This window comes from Sebastes umbrosus, chromosome 22 (assembly GCF_015220745.1).
Source record: "Sebastes umbrosus isolate fSebUmb1 chromosome 22, fSebUmb1.pri, whole genome shotgun sequence".
NCBI lineage: Eukaryota > Metazoa > Chordata > Actinopteri > Perciformes > Sebastidae > Sebastes > Sebastes umbrosus.
Window position 1 is genome coordinate 6,637,156 of NC_051290.1, and position 22,135 is coordinate 6,659,290.

The window sequence follows — 22,135 nt, forward strand, 5'->3', positions numbered from 1 at the left end:
AGCTGGAGTCCCCCTGTCCAGATATTTAGCTATGCTAGATATAGGCTACACAGAGCAAAGCATGTTGACTTCATCTTGGGGCCAGAGTATACCCGCCTACCAAGACACCACTACACCACTGCCATCAGCTGTGCTAACTTTAATAATGGTTCTCCCAGTTACACAGTCCTAGTCAAGGCGTATATGAAGGTGTTCGAGGTCAGACTTGTACTATGAAGATGCTTAAAGACGCTGGCAGAGCTGAGTCAAAAATACATTCTACAAACACCTCTACATCCTGCTGGAAACCACCAACGCTGCTGCAATGAAAGAGATGCACAGTGAAAGCATGGGGATAAAGGTCAACAGGTCTCAGTAAAATGACGGCTTCATCTCTGCATTAACAGCAGAACACAGAGCCCAAAATGCCAGTTAAACATGGTGACTTCATTTACCATGCTATTTCATAGAAAGCTTTGTCCAACTTAGGCACAGGAAGCAAAGCCTGATTACTCCGCCCTGTTCTTTGACATTCCCAACATACCTCACCAAGACCTGGTCAACTGGCCTATTCTGACAACACTGTGACAAAAATGACTGGGACTGCATTTTCTCAGTTAAAGTGATGATTGCAGGATTTCTTTTTTTGGAAATCCTTTTGTTTGCTGCCTTAGAGATGATCCATGTCACTTTCATCTCTCTATGTTAAGTCTAGCAACATTATAGCCTAGCTTAGCATAAATGCTGGAAGCAAGGGGAAACAGCTAGTCTTCCAACAACCCCTAAACTGTCTTATTTACGTGTCATATTAGCTAGCAAACTAGTCAGCCGTACCTCCAAGAACCACTGGTCATATTCGATGTTGGTGCTTGAAACTGGCAAACCCAACAGGACGAGTTTTTTGATGCTACACACAGTCATTGCAACCTGCTATTTGACAATAGGGGTGTAAGAAAATATTGATACATGTATATCGCGATATTATGTTGTGCGATACTGCATTGATTCTCCAAAACACTGCATTGATTTTTAATTAACTTCTTAAAAAACTAACGGCCTATTTGACCTTCCAGAGAGGCTTCAGTCGGTTGCAATCTGCAACCTCACTGCCAGATCCTACACACTGCTCCTTTAAAGAAGTGGGTTTTTTTAGATGTTTTTTTGAAAATCAACATACTCAGCTGATCTGATGAGAGGTTGGAGATTTTTCCAAAATCTGTGATGCTGAGACACCAAAAGTGCAGTCACCTTTGGTTAGCATGTTGTATAGCCAAAAGGTTTTGGTGGAGTGGCATATCAGTGGTGTAACGGCTTAGTAGTTCGGAAATGTAGGCAGGAGCTAGGCCATGTGGTGGATTGAACTCATTTATTGACCTGGTGTTCGAATTTCAATTGAGGGTGAACTTTAGCAGCAAGGTTCCTACAGTTACGTTTGACATAAGGGCTAAGTGGGCCAAATACACTAGAGTAGTATTTACCACATTGGCGGGTCTTGTTGTCACCCTGGCTCTGATGTTTCTGAGCACACTACCACTGCTTGAAGGAGTCAGACATGCTGGGTGTTTGTAATGCCGTACCAATTGTGTCCCACTGACTCTGAGATAGTGTTGCTGAGAGTTTGATGTGCTTAAGTAACCACAAACAAGAACCAAATAACGCATCTTGTGTGAGGGGGGAAACTTACTTTCTCTCTCTCGTATCTGAGCTCACAGGCGCCGCAGACATCACTTGTGTGTGGTTGTGTGTTTGTGCATTGTTGACTACAAGTATAGCGTGAGTGGAAATCACATCAAAGAGACCTGGTTTAACTGTAGCTGAGGGAACGTGTTTAATTGGTGCTTTGCAAGGTAAATCTTTACATTCAGTACATGGAGGTGAAATCTGTCTAAATTGTCACTTCTATTAACACAAATGAAACATGTCCAGTTCTACTGCTTTATACTGGAGTACACACATTCACTCCCATTGTCGTCTCTCTGTCTCGTTGATCTGGTGGCCCTGTTCACCCTTACAGCAGCATAATGGAGGCTGTCTGCATCTTGGCAACCCTGGTAACAAAGTATGAAATAGTTAATTGCCATAATAGTATACGTCTCATGACTTAAAAGTATTGAAAACAGCATCACTAACATCTGTACAGTCTAATTCAAATGCAAAAATAATTTCTACGATTTTTTCTATTTTTTTATTTCAAGCGGTGGACAAAATAACAGAAACACGCCAAAAAATAATACAATCCAAAACAACAATAGCACCAACTTCAGTCTTGCGCGATGACCATCGGTCACCGCTTCACAATCTTCAATCAGTCCTCACAAGGGTATGTAGTTTTTATTGCAATATATTGAACCGGATATTTTACAGGTGATACTCTCTCTTCCTCATCTCTGTTTTCTGGCTTTGAATCACTCACCTCTGCATTGGGAGCCGAAGCAGCTGGAGATCTGGCCTGAGAGTCTGGTTTTGAAAAAACAAAACAGAAAAACTTCTTTAAAATGCACTATGGTGAGAAGGCCAATTCTCATTCACTTCGTTTCTGCCTTCTTCAATATCGCATACATTAAACACTATCAAATGTAAGTACTAGGGCTGTCAAAGTTAACGAGATACTAATGCTTTAATGCAAATCTGTTTTAACGCCGTTGATTTCTTTAATGTGTTTAGTCTTAGCGGGCTCAGTTTTAAAATCAGAGTCAGGATTAGGATGGCATTATATGAAACTTGAAAACCTAAAGAATCCATCATTACCAACCATGTCAAACTAGCCTGTCGAGAAGGAGGTTAAATAAGGCTCCAAAGTTGGGCTAAATTTTAGCGAGGAAAAACTGGCATGGCTGTTTTCAAAGGGGTCCCTTGACCTCTGACCTCAAGATATGTGAATGAAAATGGGTTCTATGGGTACCCACGAGTCTCCCCTTTACACACATGCCCACTTTATGATAATCACATACAGTTTGGGGCAAGTCAAAGTCAAGTCAGCACACTGACAGCTGTTGTTGCCTGTTGGGCTGCAGTTTGCCATGTTATGATTTGAGCATATTGTTTTATGCTAAATGCAGTACAGACTATTATGCTAAATGTGAACAAACATATCCCCAATATAATTAACCACTCTCAGCGCATCACAGTAATATTAACACTTCTCTACTAAGTCAGTATGAAACTGATTGTGAGGGTTTCTGAAAATTATTCGTCATTGTTTTGTGTTTTTAATTGATTTCCAAAAATAAATATATACAAACATTTGCATAAAGCAGCATATTTGCCCACTCCCATGTTGATAAGAATATTAAATATTTGACAAATCTCCCTTTTAAGGTACATTTTGAACAGAAAAAAAAAATTGTGATTAATTACGATTAACTATGGACAATCACGCTATTAATTGCGATTAAATATTTTAATCGATTGACAGCCCTAGTAAATATCAGTTTAGCCTACCTGTGCATTGGCAGCTGTTTGTCTTGTACATTTTATATATTTTGCAAGCCAGGAAAACAACCAGGATGGTGGTGAATGCCAAAGCTCCACTCAAGAAATACACCAAGACAAGAGAGTCTTCCTCATCTGCAGATGAACATGAGGACACAGAGCTTTCAGGGTTTGTTTTTTCATCAAATTTGATCAGAAAGTATCCATCACTATTTAACAAAAGAGATCATCTTTACTAAAATGTTCCTCACCTTTAAAGTCCAGCTTGGTCCCGTTTCCAAACAGTATGTGTCCACATGAGGCAACAGCACAGTAGTAGGTCCCAACATGAGACCGGTTCAGGCTCTTTATTGGCAGGTTGTAGACACAGGTGTGTGTTTGTGTGTTGGATTTCTTCTCACACTGATCATTCCTGCCTCCATGGGTGTAAATGAGTCCTGGATGAGATTCTTCAGAGTTTCTGAACCAGTAAACACTGTGTTCTCCATCACAGGTCCCAGTGTGTACTGTACAGTTCAGAGTCACAGAGCCTCCTGGCTGGACGGTCTCAGATGCTGACTGCTGGACTAAAGCTGGGACGTTCAGACCTGAACCCTTTACGTGGACAATAGCGCCCTCCGCAAATTCATACTGGTATGAATAGCCACTTATGCAGAAGTAGGTAGCGGAGTCTGACAGTTGCACATATAAGATCTTCAAGTGATTTTTACCAGTGCCGGCTTCCACTTTAAAGCGTGGATCGTTCTTAAATTCACCATTCAAAGTGGCATTTTTGTCATGCTTGTAGAATTTAGACACCAGCTGCGGTTTTTGTCCGAAAGCTTGTTTATACCAGTAAAACATCACAGCTACAGTATCTTCATAGAAACATTCCAAAGTCACGTTTTCACCGATGCTGACAGATACGAAACGTAAAGGTGATGATAGTTTAGGAGCTGTCGTATTAGCTGAGGAGAAAATGGAAACAACACAATCAACTTAATACCATGACTGGGAGAATATTGTAGCACACAAAATGTATTGAAAAAACATCAGAAGAAAAAGCGACAAAATGAACTTAACAAAAGCTACAACTTACCCATTGTTCTCAAGAGCAGACATGACAAATACAAAGCAAACATTGGAGGTGTCATCTCGTTGGAATTGCCGTGGACACTTGAGAGGATCTCTATACGTCCTCTGCTTTTCAGAGACAAGACTGTGTTTGATTGGCCAATCAGAGATGACTCTGAATGATCACATGGTCGATGTCCCTTGATTTTTGGCTTTTGAGAAAGAATTTTCATGAAAAATGGCAGGTTATCAGGACTAATTTTGGAAATTGGATACAAAATGTATAATGTGAGCATTGTAACCTTTAGCAGTGCTAACAGTGTTAACCTGGGGGGGAACCAGAGGTTGGGCACTAGGTTTCCATGATGAAGCTGTGGGTCGGGACGGCTTTGTCAGCTGTAACTGCCATAAAGTATGAGCTAGTGGGGCACACACACTGGGACTCACATGCACTAGTGCCTATTCCACACTACAAGATGTTCAAAGTCGTCAGATTGCTGTACTCTTCACTGTAACTAACTTGCTATCTTGTAATCGGGAGTCTTTAAGTTGTTGTGGTTTTCACACTACATGTCTTACCAGCGACTGGGGGTCACGCACTACAAGATCTTTCAGCTGGAGGAACTGAACGAACTGAAGTGAACTGAACAAACTGAATTTTGATCGTTTGTTGTTTATTGCTAATCTTTCAGATTTAAACCCAATGCTATAAGGGAACGTTATGTTGTTATGCACGTTATAACGTGCGAAGCCGCAGGTTTCAAGGTGGAAACCTGTTTCCAGGTGGAAACCTGCGCTGCTCCGCAGCAAAAGCTGGACCAGGGAGACTCACACTCACCTGGCGGTAAAGATCAAAGTAAACGCCCTACATGTATTGACGTCATCTTTTCTTGTAAAATGTCCGGTGTAATCAATAACATCGGTGTTGTCACGAGTTTATTATCCGGTGGGAAAATTTCCTCACCGTCACATCCCTATTGGACGATGGATTTTTTCATCTACCAGTCCCCTTGGCCGGTGAGTCAAAGTTAATTTCGGACACGGACGGTAAATGATGTGATACGATACGCAAGACACATTGCTGATGTTGTCTTTGGCACGTGTTCACAAAATAGCTTTTTACCACTGGTTGCAAATGCAACACATACAGTAAGTTCCTATTATTACAGGCGACCCCTCCTCCCCCAGGTTTCACCTCAACCCATGTCTTGCGTTCTCATTGGCTGTAGCTCGTAGCTGGAGTCCCCCTGTCCAGATATTTAGCTATGCTAGATATAGGCTACACAGAGCAAAGCATGTTGACTTCATCTTGGGGCCACGGTATACCCGCCTACCAAGACACCACTACACCACTGCCACCAGGGGATTTGGGCAGAACTCAGGCTCAAACTTTCTAAAACAGTAACTTTAATAATAGTTCTCTGAGTTACATAGTCCTAGTCAAGGTGTATATGAAGGTGTTTCGAGGTCAGTGTTGTACTATGAAGATGCTTAAAGACGCTGGCAGAGCTGAGTCAAAAATACATTCTACAAACACCTCTACATCCTGCTGGAAACCACCAACGCTGCTGCAATGAAAGAGATGCACAGTGAAAGCATGGGGATAAAGGTCAACAGGTCTCAGTAAAATGACGGCTTCATCTCTGCATTAACAGCAGAACACAGAGCCAAAATGCCAGTTAAATATAGTGACTTAATTTACCATGCTATTTTATAGAAAGCTTTGTCCAACTTAGGCACAGGAAACAAAGCCTGATTACTCCGCCCTGTTCTTTGACATTCCCAACATACCTCACCAAGACCTGGTCAACAGGCCTATTCTGACAACTCTGTGACAAAAATGACTGGGACTGCATTTTCTCAGTTAAAGTGATGATTGCAGGATTTCTTTTTTTGGAAATCCTTTTGTTTGCTGCCTTAGAGAAGATCCATGTCTCTTTCATCTCTCTATGTTAAGTCTAGCAACATTATAGCCTAGCTTAGCATAAATGCTGGAAGCAAGGGGAAACAGCTAGTCTTCCAACAATCCCTAAACTGTCTTATTTACGTGTCATATTAGCTAGCAAACTAGTCAGCCGTACCTCCAAGAACCACTGGTCATATTCGATGTTGGTGCTTGAAACTGGCAAACCCAACAGGACAAGTTTTTTGATGCTGCACACAGTCATTGCAACCTGCTATTTGACAATAGGGGTGTAAGAAAATATTGATACATGTATATTGCGATATTATGTTGTGCGATACTGCATTGATTCTCCAAAACACTGCATTGATTTTTAATTAACTTCTTAAAAAACTAACGGCCTATTTGACCTTCCAGAGAGGCTTCAGTCGGTTGCAATCTGCAACCTCACTGCCAGATCCTACACACTGCTCCTTTAAAGAAGTGGGTTTTTTTAGATGTTTTTTGAAAATCAACATACTCAGCTGATCTAATGGGAGGTTGGAGATTTTTCCAAAATCTGTGATGCTGAGACACCAAAAGTGCAGTCACCTCTGGTTAGCATGTAGTATAGCCAAAAGGTTTTGGTGGAGTGGCATATCAGTGGTGTAACGGCTTAGTAGCTCGGAAATGTAGGCAGGAGCTAGGCCATGTGGTGGATTGAACTCATTTATTGACCTGGTGTTCGAATTTCAATTGAGGGTCAACTTTAGCAGCAAGGTTCCTACAGTTACGTTTGACATAAGGGCCAAGTGGGCCAAATACACTGGATTAGTATTTACCACATTGGCGGGTCTTGTTGTCACCCTGGCTCTGATGTTTCTGAGCACACTACCACTGCTTGAAGGAGTCAGACATGCTGGGTGTTTGTAATGCCGTACCGATTGTGTCCCACTGACTCTGAGATAGTGTTGCTGAGAGTTTGATGTGCTTAAGTAACCACAAACAAGAACCAAATAACGCATCTTGTGTGAGGGGGGAAACTTACTTTCTCTCTCTCGTATCTGAGCTCACAGGCGCCGCAGACATCACTTGTGTGTGTTTGTGTGTTTGTGCATTGTTGACTACAAGTATAGCGTGAGTGGAAATCACATCAAAGAGACCTGGTTTAACTGTAGCTGAGGGAACGTGTTTAATTGGTGCTTTGCAAGGTAAATCTTTACATTCAGTACATGGAGGTGAAATCTGACTAAATTGTCACTTCTATTAACACAAATGAAACATGTCCAGTTCTACTGCTTTATACTGGAGTACACACATTCACTCCAGGTGTCGTCTCTCTGTCTCGTTGATCTGGTGGCCCTGTTCACCCTTACAGCAGCATAATGGAGGCTGTCTGCATCTTGGCAACCCTGGTAACAAAGTATGAAATAGTTAATTGCCATTATAGTATACATCTCATGACTTAAAAGTATTGAAAACAGCATCACTAACATCTGTACAGTCTAATTAAAATGCAAAAATAATTTTCTACTATTTTATTATATTTTTTTATGTCAAGCGGTGGACAAAATAACAGAAACACGCCCAAAAATAATGCAATACAAAACAACAACAGCACCAACTTCAGTCTTGAGCAATGATCATCAGTCCTCACAAGGGTATGTAGTTCTTATTGCAATATATTGAACTGGATATTTTACAGGTGATACTCTCTCTTCCTCATCTCTGTTTTCTGGCTTTGAATCACTCACCTCTGCATTGGGAGCCGAAGCAGCTGGAGATCTGGCCTGAGAGTCTGGTTTTGAAAAAACAAAACAGAAAAACTTCTTTAAAATGCACTATGGTGAGAAGGCCAATTCTCATTCACTTCGTTTCTGCCTTCTTTATTATTGTATACATTGAATCAAATGTAAATACTAGAGCTGTCAAAGTCAACGCGATACTAATGCGTTAACGCAAATTTGTTTTAACGCCACTGATTTCTTCAATGCATTAAGTTGTAAGCAAGGTCAGCTTCAAAGCAAGAGTGAAGATCCATCCAAGAGTGAATCCATCGGTAGCAACCATGTCAAACTAGCTTGTCGAGAAGGAGGTTAAATAAGGCTCCAAAGTTGCGCTAAATTTTAGCGAGGAAAAACTGGCATGGCCATTTTCAAAGGGGTCCCTTGACCTCTGACCTCAAGATATGTGACTATTATGCTAAATGCAGTACCTGTGAGGGTTTCTGAACAATATTTGTCATTGTGTTGTGTTGTTAATTGATTTCTAATAATACATGTATACATACATTTGCATAAAGCAGCATATTTGTCCACTCCCATGTTGATAAGAGTATTAAATACTTGACAAATCTCCCTTTAAGGTACATTTTGAACAGATACAAAATTTGATTAATTCGTGATTAATCACGATTAACTATGGACAATCATGCTATTAATTGCGATTAAATATTTTATATTTTACATCCCTAGTAAATATCACTTTAGCCTACCTGTGCATTGGCAGCTGTTTGTCTTGTACATTGTATATGTTTTGCAAGCCAGGAAAACAACCAGGATGGTGGTGAATGCCAAAGCTCCACTCAAGAAATACACCAAGACAAGAGAGTCTTCCTCATCTGCAGATGAACATGAGGACACAGAGCTTTTTTTTCATCAAATTTGATCAGAAAGTATCCATCACTATTTAACAAAGGAGATAATCTTTACTAAAATGTTACTCACCTTTAAAGTCCAGCTTGGTCCCATCCCCAAACAGTATGTGTCCACATGAGGCAACAGCACAGTAGTAGGTCCCAACATGAGACTGGTTCAGGCTATCCACTGGCAGGTTGTAGACACAGGTGTGTGTTTGTGTGTTGGGTTTCTTCTCACACTGATCATTCCTGCCTCCATGGGTGTAAATGAGTCCTGGATGAGATTCTTCAGAGTTTCTGAACCAGTAAACACTGTGTTCTCCATCACAGGTCCCAGTGTGTACTGTACAGTTCAGAGTCACAGAGCCTCCTGGCTGGACGGTCTCAGATGCTGACTGCTGGACCAAAGCTGGGACATTCAGACCTGAACCCTGCACACTGACTAAAAAGCCCTCCATGAATTCAAACTTGTATGAATGACTAATTGCGCAGTAGTAATTAGCGGAGTCTGAAAGTTGCACATATAAGATCTTCAAGTGATTTTTACCAGTGCCGGCTTCCACTTCAAAGCGTGGATCGTTCTTAAATTCACCATTCAAAGTAGCATCTTTATCATGCTTGTAGATTTTAGACACCAGCTGCGGTTTCTGTCCGAAAGCTTGTTTATACCAGTAAAACATCACCGCTACAGTATCTTCATAGAAACATTCCAAAGTCACGTTTTCACCGATGCTGACCGATACTAATCGTAAAGATGATGATGGTTTAGGAGCCGTCGTATCAGCTGAGGAGAAAATGGAAACAACACAATCAACTTTATACCATGACTGGGAGAATATTGTAGCACACAAAAAGTATTGCAAAAACATCAGAAGAAAAAGTGACAAAATGAACTTAACAAAAGCTACAACTTACCCATTGTTCTCAAGAGCAGACATGACAAATACAAAGCAAACATTGGAGGTGTCATCTCGTTGAAATTGCCGTGGACACTTGAGAGGATCTCTATGCGCTCTGGCTTTTCAGAGACAAGACTGTGTTTGATTGGCCAATCAGAGATGACTCTGAATGATCACATGGTCGGTGTCCCTTGATTTTTGGCTTTTGAGAAAGAATTTTCATAAATAATGGCAGGTTATCGGGACTCATTTTGTAAATTGGATACAAAATGTATAATATGGGCATTGTAACCTTTAGCAGTGCTAACAGTGTTAACCTGGGGGGGCACCAGAGGTTGGGCACTACGCTTCCATGATGAAGCTGTGGGTCGGGACGGCTTTGTCAGCTGTAACTGCCATATGATCTAGTGGGGCACACACACTGGGACTCACATGCACTAGTGCCTATTCCACACTACAAGATGTTCAAAGTCGTCAGATTGCTGTACTCTTCACTGTAACTAACTTGCTGTCTTGTAATCGGGAGTCTTTAAATTGTTGTGGTTTTCACACTACATGTCTTACCAGCGACAGGGGGTCACGCACTACAAGATCTTTCAGCTGGAGGAACTGAACAAACTGAAGTGAACTGAACAAACTGAATTTCAATTGTTTGTTGTTTATTGCTAAATCTTTCAGATTTAAACCCAATGCTATAAGGGAACGTTATGTTGTTATGCACGTTATAATGTGCACCACCCGCAGGTTTCAAGGTGGAAACCTGCTTCCAGATGGAAATTTGCGCTGCTCCGCAGGTGCGCTTGGTGGAAACCTGCACTGGTCCGCAGCCAAAGCTGGACCGAGGAGACGCACGACGGTCAAGATCAAAGTATACGCGCTACATGTAATGACCGTCATCTTTTCTTGTAAAATGTCCGGTGTAATCAATAACATCGGTGTTGTCACGAGTTTATTAACTGGTGGGGAAATTTCCTCACCGTCTCATCCCTATTGGCCGGGGGATTTTTTCACCTACCATTTCCCTTGGCCGATGAATCAAAGTTCATTTCGGACACGGACGGTAAATGATGTGATACGATATGCAAGACACATTGCTGATGTTGTCTTTGGCACGTGTTCACAAAATAGCCTGTTACTGCCGGTTGCAAATGCATCACATACAGTTAGTTCCTATTATTACAGGCGACCCCTCCTCCCCCAGGTTTCACCTCAACCCGTGTCTTGCGTTCTCATTGGCTGTAGCTCGTAGCTGGAGTCCCCCTGTCCAGATATTTAACTACGCTAGATATAAACTACACAGAGCAAAGCATGTTGACTTCATCTTGGGGCCACGGTATACCCGCCTACCAAGACACCACTACACCACTGCCACCAGCGGATTTGGGCAGAACTCAGGCTCAAACTTTCTAAAAAAGTAACTTTAATAATAGTTGTCCCAGTTACATAGTCCTAGTCAAGGTGTATATGAAGGTGTTAGAGGTCAGACTTGTACTATGAAGATGCTTAAAGATGCTGGCAGAGCTGAGTCAAAAATACATTCTACAAACACCTCTACATCCTGCTGGAAACCACCAACGCTGCTGCAATGAAAGAGATGCACAGTGAAAGCATGGGGATAAAGGTCAACAGGTCTCAGTAAAATGACGGCTTCATCTCTGCGTTAACAGCAGAACACAGAGCCAAAATGCCAGTTAAACATGGTGACTTCATTTACCATGCTATTTTATAGAAGGCTTTGTCCAACTTAGGCACAGGAAGCAAAGCCTGATTACTCCGCCCTGTTCTTTGACATTCCCAACATACCTCACCAAGACCTGGTCAACTGGCCTATTCTGACAACTCTGTGACAAAAATGACTGGGACTGCATTTTCTCAGTTAAAGTGATGATTGCAGGATTTCTTTTTTTGGAAATCCTTTTGTTTGCTGCCTTAAAGAAGATCCATGTCTCTTTCATCTCTCTATCTTAAGTCCAGCAACATTATAGCCTAGCTTAGCATAAATGCTGAAAGCAAGGGGAAACAGCTAGTCTTCCAACAACCCCTAAACTGTCTTATTTACGTGTCATATTAGCTAGCAAGCTACATCCATACTGTCACCCGTACCTCCAAGAACCACCTGGGTCATATTCGATGTTGGTGCTCGAAGCTGGCAAACCCAACAGGACAAGTTTTTTGATGCTGCTCACGGTCATTGCAACCTGCTATTTGACAATAGGGGTGTATGAAAATATTGATACACATGAGTATCGCGATATTATGTTGTGCGATACTGTATTGATTTTCCAAAACACTGTATTGATTTTTAATAAACTTCTTAAAAAACTAACGGCCTATTTGACCTTCCAGAGAGGCTTCGGTTGGTTGCAATCTGCAACCTCACCGCTAGATACCGCCAGATCCTACACACTGCTCCTTTAAAGAAGTGGGTTTTTAGATGTTTTTTGAAAATCAACATACTCAGCTGATCTAATGGGAGGTTGGAGATTTTTCCAAAATCTGTGATGCTGAGACACCAAAAGTGCAGTCACCTTTGGTTAGCATGTCGTATAGCCAAAAGGTTTTGGTGGAGTGGCATCTCAGTGGTGTAACGGTTTTGTAGCTCGGAAATGTAGGCAGGAGCTAGGCCATGTGGTGGATTGAACTCATTTATTGACCTTGTGTTCGAATTTCAATTGAGGGTCAACTTTAACAGCAAGGTTCCTACAGTTACGTTTGACATAAGGGCTAAGTGGGCCAAATACACTAGAGTAGTATTTACCACATTGGCGGGTCTTGTTGTCACCCTGGCTCTAATGTTTCTGAGCACACTACCACTGCTTGAAGGAGTCAGACATGCTGGGTGTTTGTAATGCCGTATCGATTGTGTCCCGCTGACTCTGAGATAGTGTTGCTGAGAGTTTGATGTGCTTAAGTAACCACAAACAAGAACCAAATAACGCATCTTGTGTGAGGGGGGAAACTTACTTTCTCTCTCTCGTATCTGAGCTCACAGGCGCCGCAGACATCACTTGTGTGTGTTTGTGTGTTTGTGCATTGTTGACTACAAGTATAGCGTGAGTGGAAATCACATCAAAGAGACCTGGTTTAACTGTAGCTGAGGGAACGTGTTTAATTGGTGCTTTGCAAGGTAAATCTTTACATTCAGTACATGGAGGTGAAATCTGACTAAATTGTCACTTCTAGTAACACAAATGAAACATGTCCAGTTCTACTGCTTTATACCAGAGTACACACATTCACTCCCGTTGTCGTCTCTCTGTCTCGTTGATCTGGTGGCCCTGTTCACCCTTACAGCAGCATAATGGAGGCTGTCTGCATCTTGGCAACCCTGGTAACAAAATATGAAATAGTTAATTGCCATAATAGTATACGTCTCATGACTTGAAAGTATTGAAAACAGCATCACTAACATCTGTACAGTCTAATTAAAATGCAAAAATAATTTTCTACTATATAATTTTATTATATTTTTTTATGTCAAGCGGTGGACAAAATAACAGAAACACGCCCAAAAATAATGCAATACAAAACAACAACAGCACCAACTTCAGTCTTGAGCGATGATCATCAGTCCTCATAAGGGTATGTAGTTCTTATTGCAATATATTGAACTGGATATTTTACAGGTGATACTCTCTCTTCCTCATCTCTGTTTTCTGGCTTTGAATCACTCACCTCTGCATTGGGAGCCGAAGCAGCTGGAGATCTGGCCTGAGAGTCTGGTTTTGAAAAAACAAAACAGAAAAACTTCTTTAAAATGCACTATGGTGAGAAGGCCAATTCTCATTCACTTCGTTTCTGCCTTCTTTATTATTGTATACATTGAATCAAATGTAAATACTAGGGCTGTCAAAGTCAACGCGATACTAATGCGTTAACGCAAATTTGTTTTAACGCCACTGATTTCTTCAATGCATTAAGTTGTAAGCAAGGTCAGCTTCAAAGCAAGAGTGAAGATCCATCCAAGAGTGAATCCATCGGTAGCAACCATGTCAAACTAGCCTGTCGAGAAGGAGGTTAAATAAGGCTCCAAAGTTACGCTAAATTTTAGCGAGGAAAAACTGGCATGGCCATTTTCAAAGGGGTCCCTTGACCTCTGACCTCAAGATATGTGACTATTATGCTAAATGCAGTACCTGTGAGGGTTTCTGGACAATATTTGTCATTGTGTTGTGTTGTTAATTGATTTCCAATAATACATTTATACATACATTTGCATAAAGCAGCATATGTGCCCACTCCCATGTTGATAAGAGTATTAAATACTTGACAAATCTCCCTTTAAGGTACATTTTGAACAGATACAAAATTTGATTAATTCGTGATTAATCACGATTAACTATGGACAATCATGCTATTAATTGCGATTAAATATTTTATATTTTACATCCCTAGTAAATATCACTTTAGCCTACCTGTGCATTGGCAGCTGTTTGTCTTGTACATTGTATATGTTTTGCAAGCCAGGAAAACAACCAGGATGGTGGTGAATGCCAAAGCTCCACTCAAGAAATACACCAAGACAAGAGAGTCTTCCTCATCTGCAGATGAACATGAGGACACAGAGCTTTTTTTTCATCAAATTTGATCAGGAAGTATCCATCACTATTTAACAAAGGAGATAATCTTTACTAAAATGTTACTCACCTTTAAAGTCCAGCTTGGTCCCATCCCCAAACAGTATGTGTCCACATGAGGCAACAGCACAGTAGTAGGTCCCAGCATGAGACCGGTTCAGGCTATCCACTGGCAGGTTGTAGACACAGGTGTGTGTTTGTGTGTTGGGTTTCTTCTCACACTGATCATTCCTGCCTCCATGGGTGTAAATGAGTCCTGCATGAGATTCTTCAGAGTTTCTGAACCAGTAAACACTGTGTTCTCCATCACAGGTCCCAGTGTGTACTGTACAGTTCAGAGTCACAGAGCCTCCTGGCTGGACGGTCTCAGATGCTGACTGCTGGACCAAAGCTGGGACGTTCAGACCTGAACCCTGCACACTGACTAAAAAGCCCTCCATGAATTCAAACTTGTATGGATGACTATTTGCGCAGTAGTAATTAGCGGAGTCTGAAAGTTGCACATATAAGATCTTCAAGTGATTTTTACCAGTGCCGGCTTCCACTTCAAAGCGTCGATCGTTCTTAAATTCACCAGTCAAAGTGGCATCTTTGTCATGCTTGTAGAATTTAGACACCAGCTGCGGTTTCTGTCCGAAAGCTTGTTTATACCAGTAAAACATCACCGCTACAGTATCTTCATAGAAACATTCCAAAGTCACGTTTTCACCGATGCTGACCGATACTAATCGTAAAGGTGATGATAGTTTAGGAGCTGTCGTATCAGCTGAGGAGAAAATGGAAACAACACAATTAACTTTATACCATGACTGGGAGAATATTGTAGCACACAAAAAGTATTGCAAAAACATCAGAAGAAAAAGTGACAAAATGAACTTAACAAAAGCTACAACTTACCCATTGTTCTCAAGAGCAGACATGACAAATACAAAGCAAACATTGGAGGTGTCATCTTGTTGATATTGCCGTGGACACTTGAGAGGATCTCTAGACGTCTTCTGCTTTTCAGAGACAAGACTGTGTTTGATTGGCCAATCAGAGATGACTCTGAATGATCACATGGTCGGTGTCCCTTGATTTTGGTCTTTTGAGAAAGAATGTTCACGGAAATCCAAGCAGAATTTGGAACGATTTGGCAGCTTATGAGGACTCATTTTGGAAATTGGACACAAAATGTATAATGTGGGCCTTATAACCTTTAGCAGTGTTAAATGCCCAAAATTAGAAGACTCTGAAATGTCTCTTAAAGGGCAAGTGTGTAGCATTATGGGGGATCTATTAGCAGAAATGGAATATAAGATTCAAGCTATGTTTTCATTAGTGTATAATCACCCGAAAGTAAGAATCGTGTTTTTGATCGCTTGGAATGGGTCTTTCATGTCTACATAGGGAGCGGGTCCTCTTCAAGGAATCGGCCATGTTGCTCTGCCATGTTTTCTACAGTGGCCCAGAACCTGATCATTAGATGTTGTCAAATCATACACACTAGCCCTTTAAGTACAATTGTTTCGTGTTTTATACCAGTGGGTTACCTACAGGTCTGAGAAGTGAAGCCAAAGCTGAAGTGCCTTAAACCTGCATTCTTTCTAATAACCAGCAGGGGCGACTCCTCTGGTTGCAAAAAGAAGTCTGATTGCATAGAAGTCTATGAGAAAATGAGCCTACTTCTCACTTGATTTATTACCTCAGTAAACATTGTAAACGTGAGTTTATGGTCTCAATCACTAGTTTCAAGTGTTCTTCAATACAGCATGATGTTCATTTAGTAAATTATGGTCCCATTTAGAGTCAAATAGACCATAAAGCAGGGGATGCTTTAGGGCGGGGGTACCTTGTGATTGACAGGTCGCTACCATGGCGTTGTCCAGTCTGGGAGATGTTTGTGTTTTCGACTTAGAACTTTAACCCTTTCACAGTGTGTGTTCAATTCATGAAAGTTAATTATAACCCTTTAGGTTGCCTGAAAATATCTTATTCAGTGTTCGTTTGTACTAAGATGGCGACGGCCAAAAACCAAGATGGAGACGGCCAAAATGCAAAACTCAAGGCTTCAAAATGGCAGTCCACAAACCAATGAGTGACGTTACGGTGACTACATCCATTTCTTCTTTGCAGCCTTTGGTTTTTACGATACTTGAAGGTCCCCGTAGTTCTCCGACACGCTTGTGAAACTGCAGTAACGTTAACCACAGAGTGCAAAGCGAGCAGCGTTACCTCGGATTTGCACTCGGCGGCCCAAGTTATCGCAGTCTTGGAAAGAGAGCAGTGAGCAGAGGGGTACTCAGTTGGTTGCAATCTGCAACTACACTACTAGATGACACCAAATTCTACACACTGCACCTTTAAGATGACACTGTCAAAAATGGTTGTGGTTTGAATGTGTTGTGAAGAGGAGGAACTCAGACCATAAATACCCCTCCTCTTCACCTTGCTCCCATTACTGTTTTGTATATCTAGACCTATTGTTTCTTACTGACAAAAAGACACATATTACACATGCATCAGGTTAATAAATACACCACGTAGTATCAAATTCATCAAATTCATTCCCTCTTATCACTATTTTCCAAGCTACTGCAGCGGTCATGTTTCATGGAAATGGACATTCCCTTCTGCCACTTTGGATTCAGGATTTGATCAATAAACAAACTATCAAAACGTACGGAGTTCTGTGAATCTGCACTCGATTGCTCTTCCTCGACGACAGGATGCGTGTCTCACTTTTTAGTGAGGATCAAATAGAGTTTCAGAGCAACTGAATTCAGTTTCATAATATTACATTCAGTTTCAAGTTTATTGGAACTCACTTCCAAACTAATAAAATTCAATTTCAAATCATGCTATTCAGATTCAGTTTTTCAATGCAATTATTCAAGTTAAACAATACAAATTAAAATTATATGAATCAAATTTAGTTTTAAGTGACACATATTTCTTAGAGTTGTAGGCATGTCATTTTGATGCATTTTTCTAAGAAAAAGCTTAACTCTAGGTCACATTTGGACATATGAGTTTTAGGGAACTGAAATTGTGAAACTTAAACTGTTACTGATGACTAAAACATAATTTGATCGACTGAATCAAAAGCTTCACTCAGACCAGTCTTTGCACGAGCGACTGTTGGAGTTGTGGGTATGTAAAAATTCTTGACAAAATATGACAAATGACAAAATACTGCTGTTATTCTTATCATATGCACAGCATGTTTTCTGCATCTAAGACGTGATGCTTGTTGCACAAAGTTCAGTGAGATGTAAGGTGCAAGGCGCAAAGCGCTGTGGCCTTCCTGTGTTTAAGCTCTGCTAGGACTTGTTTCCACTAATGGAAACTTACACTGTAGTTCACACCACTTTCACCACAGGAGTGAGAAGGCAAATGGTGAGAACCGACTATAGACTAAAAGGTGCGACCTGCGCTTACGTATCTGGCCAAAGAAGATATTAATAGATCATGGGGGATTTTCATGGTCGTGCTTTGTCTATATCTGTATCCAGTATGTACGAATGATGAACCGGTTAAAAATTTCATATCACAATGATAGTGACCAAAATGATCATGGTTATCAGTATTATTATTGTTAAAATGTTCAAAAAGTACTGAAGAATAATAATAATAATAATGTAACTGTGTATCAGTTACATTATTCTTCTTCTTATTCTTCTTATCATTATTAGTCTCTCACTCACACACAGATACACACACACACACACACACACAGTCTATCTTCTGTGTTTCATTTGAGTCATTGCAATGAGCCCGACAATTGACATACATGTAAATACAGAAAAGTCTTGTATAGGAGTCAACTTATGTTGCAGAATAGCAATAACAGCCCACCTTAAGTGAGTCTGAGCTGAAGTTGTTGCTAACTTTGGGGCTAACCCCCTTCACTTTAATCAGCAGGTGACAAGCAAGACACAGTAACTTGGCTTAGGTCTTGAGGAGTTGTAGATAATAATGTGTTAACACAAATTAATTTTAACGACACGCCTCAGTTTTAAAGCTAAAGTGAAGATTGAACCTAAAACCTAAGGAATCCATTGATACCAACCATGTCATACTAGCCTCTTGCTTAAATAACGCTCCAAAGTTACGCAAAAGTTTGGCAAGGAAAAACTGGCATGTCCATTTTCAAAGGGTTCCCTTGACCTTGACCGTTAACAACCCTACATATGACTGTGGCACACTCTTGGAACATATTTTACATGAAACATATTGCAGAAGAAATATTTTATTTTATATTGTACATTAAGTCAGATGAAGTGTTGTTGTCTTGCAAGTGATTGACAGGAAAGTGAGATAATATGTTGAGAAGGCAAAGTCCTACTTCCTGGTCTTTACTCTAGAGTATACACAAACGCTCTCCACGTTGTCCTCTTGAGTATGACGTTCGCTGGTTCTGTTCACACTCAGAGCAGCATAATGGAGGCCGTCTGCATCTTGGCTCTGGTAATGACAAAATAGCAATGGCAAATTATGTGAGAAATACAGATATATATATAGATATAATAGCTGTTAATAAAATGTCAACCCAGTCGGAAGAAAAAAATTGGGCATTTTACGTTTCTGCAAACCACAGATACGATAAATGTTGACGTTTCTTAACCCAAAAAAAGGTTTCATAAATACCCCGTATCACGCTTGCAGAAACGCACAATGGCTTTTATGATGCAGTTATTTCACCTACCATGACATCGGAAGATGCAGGACATGCGAGATGAGAAACAGTTCCTGAAAATCAATGAATGATACAAGAATGATCAAGCTGGGTCAATACAGAAAAAAAAGTTAAATACTTTTATTCTGAAAGTCTTACCTTTGCAGTCAGAGCATAACTTTTTTTTCAACTTGTACATGATGAAAGCCAAGACAAGGAGCACGATAATGGATACTGCCAAAGCCACAATCAGGCAATACACCAGGAAAGGGGGGACTTTAGTAGAACCTCCTAACATGCAGGCGAGAGAAAACATTATATCAAATCCCTTCTATATATTTATATTGATTGATATACATTAGGGCTGTTAAAGTTAACGCAAATTCATTTTAACGCTACTATTTCTTTAACGCATTAACGCAACTAGTGATTTTGAAGTTGTGGCGGGCTCAGTTTTAAAGCTGAAGTGAAGATACTGGCATCATATGAAACTACAAAATCTAATCCATTGGTACCAACCATCACATACTAGCTGGTCGCAAAAGAGGCTAAATAACACTCCATAGTTATGCTACATTTTGGCGAGGAAAAACTGGCATGGTAATTTTTAAAGGGGTCCCTTGACCTCTGACCTCAAGATATGTGAATGAAAATGGGTTCTATGGGTACCCACGAGTCTCCCCTTTACAGACAATAAAAAAATATATACATACATTTGCATAAAGCAGCATATTTGCCCACTCCAAATCTCCCTTTAAGTTTCATTTAGAACAGATAAAAAATGTGCAATTAATCGCGAGTAACTATGAACAATCATACGATTAATCGAGATTAAATACTTTAATCAATTGACAGCCATAATATACATAAATATGGTTAATTTAATGGCTGTTTTTTAACTACCATATGCATCAGCTTTTATCACCTACCCACAATCTCCACTCTCGTTCCACTTCCAAACACAATCTCCCCGCAGGAGGCCAGAGCACAGTAGTACGTCCCTGCATCAGGAGGGCTCACGGACTTTAAAGCGAGGCTTGAAGTGCAGTTTCTCATGTGAGGCTCTTCAGTGGAGAGATTTTTGCACTGTCCCGCACTGTGGTACACGATTGCCGGCTGAGCCGCACCATGTCTGAACCAGTAGAGGCTCTGCTCCCCCGCACACGGTTCAGAGTACACTGTGCAGCTCAAATTCACAGAGTCTCCTGGCCGAAGTGGCTCCAACGCCGGCTGATGAACGACAGCGTGGATTTCGGACTGTGATTTGACATGAAGGAAAGCTCCCTGTCCAAATTCAATTGCGTTGAATTCTAAAATTCCACAGTAATATGTTGCTGAATCCGACAGGCGGAGATCTTTGATCATGAGATGGTTGATGCATTCTTGACCTCCTTGTGCCAGGACTCGAAACCTCTCTTCATACATTGGGGAGATGGACCCTTGTGTGTTGTACTTCAGCCGATTTGATATGATGAGAGGTTTGCCTCCCAAGCTTTGCTGGTACCAAGAGAGGAAAGTTGTAGCATCATCCCCACAAAAGCATTTCAAAGTCACAGTCTCCCCAACTTTAGCGGTTTTGAGCCCACTGTCCTGAGTTATACCTGAGGTCTTGTTAACAGCTGGCACCTGACCTGCATAAGAGAAATGCATCAAATTGTATTATGCTTTTAAAACCACATCCCTCCCACTCAAAATGATATTCATGCACATAGAAACAATGTAAAAGGGTGTAAAATACTCACAGATTTGACTGAGAAGCACAACAAAAACGCAAAGTGGCATCATCCCTGAAGCTCTGCAGTGTGTATCCTTTCTGTCGACGGACGCACCCAACTCTTATAGGTGACGAAGGCAGTTTGTGATTGGCTAAGCTGACTGGTTTGGTTTACAGTGAGACTTGCGATTTGTCCTTTTGCAAAAGATGAATCTGATCAGGTGACCAGAGGTGTAATTGGGGTTGATTGAGTCTCTTTGGTTGCATCCTTGTTAGACAGTAAGTGTGAAATGTTTGTATACTATGAAAAGGAAATTATTTTGAATGGAGGCGTAGAGGTTGGTGTATGTCAGTGTTTTTTCTCCACAACATGCACAGTGCTTAGAGGGGACTTTTTTCATTCTGGAAAAACATGCTGTATTCTTCAGTCATGATGCAAGTTTGACACCCTCTCACATCTAAAGACAATGTCTCTTAAGTCACAGAGATTTAGTCACAGACTTTAACATTTTGCAAAGACAGGTGATTTTGCAGGCTCACTATTTACTACAATTAGATTCCTTTTGAGATGATGTCACATCCTGTTCCAGGCGGAAATTTACAAGAATAGAAACTGGAGAAGAAAGTGGACAGAAATTGCTGCAAAATCCTCAAAATCCCTAGTAAGCATGCTATAGCTATAACTAACCACTGCTCCGAATGGAGATACTTGCAAGCAAACGCTAGCTACTGGAATGTTTGCCATTAACCTACGAGCTAACTGTATGTTTCCGCTGAACATTGATAGCTTCAATCATATAAATCAATACAAACGTGTATGTATGAGCGAAAGAGAGGGCGCGAGTACTGCAGCCAGATTTATATGATTGAAGCCAGCAATCTTCAGCTGAAACGTATGGTTAGCTTGTAGGCTTATAGCAAACATTCCAGTAGCTAACGTTAGCTTGCAAGTATCTCCATTGGGAGCAGTGGTTAGTTATAGCTATAGCATGGGATTTCCAGGGCTGCAGCAATGTCTCTTCACTTTTTGTCTCAATTTCCTCTCCTCCGTCTGCCATTTTTCCTTCAGCGCAATGCATGATGGTATATAGTTCTCGCATAGTGACCATCGTTGTCCACTACTTTTCATGATGCATTGTGGGATACTTTGAGTCCACTATATAAGGGTATAATAGTTCAGACAGCACTCCAAAAAGGCGAACTCACTATATAGTGAGTAGTGAGTGATTTCGGACACAGCCATTGTTACTGTAACTGATATTTTGCCAGTCACACTGAGGAAGCTGGTTTTACCACTATAACAT

The 22,135-nt window shown here is 40.9% G+C and overlaps 4 protein-coding genes across 8 annotated transcripts in view; 1 reads left to right on the plus strand and 3 right to left on the minus strand.

Moving 5' to 3' along the window:
• Window positions 1-22,135, plus strand: part of LOC119482112 (prostaglandin D2 receptor 2-like) — a 158,728-nt gene that overhangs the window by 122,459 nt on the left and 14,134 nt on the right. The window contains exon 1 of one of the 3 annotated variants that reach the window (XM_037759518.1): window positions 2,120-2,299. The exons of 1 other annotated variant lie outside the window; for it this stretch is intronic. The gene's annotated coding sequence lies outside the window, so the exon portion shown is untranslated. Of the gene's footprint in view, window positions 1-2,119; window positions 2,300-17,547; window positions 17,593-22,135 lie in introns of those variants that run through there. One more of the 3 variants, XM_037759517.1, reaches the window with a different exon arrangement.
• On the minus strand, window positions 1,870-9,971 carry LOC119482123 (V-set and immunoglobulin domain-containing protein 1-like). 3 transcript variants are annotated; one of them, XM_037759534.1, is made up of 5 exons: window positions 9,900-9,971; window positions 3,663-4,358; window positions 3,421-3,546; window positions 2,393-2,436; window positions 1,870-2,027 (listed from the first exon to the last, which is right to left on the minus strand). In XM_037759534.1, the coding sequence occupies exons 1-5, from the start codon at window positions 9,952-9,954 to the stop codon at window positions 1,908-1,910; spliced, it is 1,041 nt and encodes a 346-aa protein (XP_037615462.1). In that variant the 5' UTR covers window positions 9,955-9,971; the 3' UTR covers window positions 1,870-1,907. The 3 variants fall into 3 exon arrangements, with proteins under 3 accessions (XP_037615462.1, XP_037615463.1, XP_037615461.1); XM_037759535.1 differs by lacking the exon at window positions 9,900-9,971 and adding an exon at window positions 9,409-9,721 and having other exon boundaries at window positions 3,663-3,998; XM_037759533.1 differs by lacking the exon at window positions 9,900-9,971 and adding an exon at window positions 4,490-4,612.
• Window positions 12,967-15,664, minus strand: LOC119482124 (V-set and immunoglobulin domain-containing protein 1-like). The gene is made up of 5 exons (XM_037759537.1): window positions 15,358-15,664; window positions 14,531-15,226; window positions 14,299-14,424; window positions 13,559-13,602; window positions 12,967-13,211 (listed from the first exon to the last, which is right to left on the minus strand). Exons 1-5 carry the CDS (start codon window positions 15,410-15,412, stop codon window positions 13,092-13,094), a joined length of 1,041 nt encoding a protein of 346 aa, XP_037615465.1. The 5' UTR covers window positions 15,413-15,664; the 3' UTR covers window positions 12,967-13,091.
• Window positions 18,685-21,070, minus strand: LOC119482120. Its single transcript, XM_037759530.1, has 5 exons — window positions 20,860-21,070; window positions 20,047-20,748; window positions 19,277-19,408; window positions 19,148-19,191; window positions 18,685-18,906 (listed from the first exon to the last, which is right to left on the minus strand). The coding sequence occupies exons 1-5, from the start codon at window positions 20,900-20,902 to the stop codon at window positions 18,784-18,786; spliced, it is 1,044 nt and encodes a 347-aa protein (XP_037615458.1). The 5' UTR covers window positions 20,903-21,070; the 3' UTR covers window positions 18,685-18,783.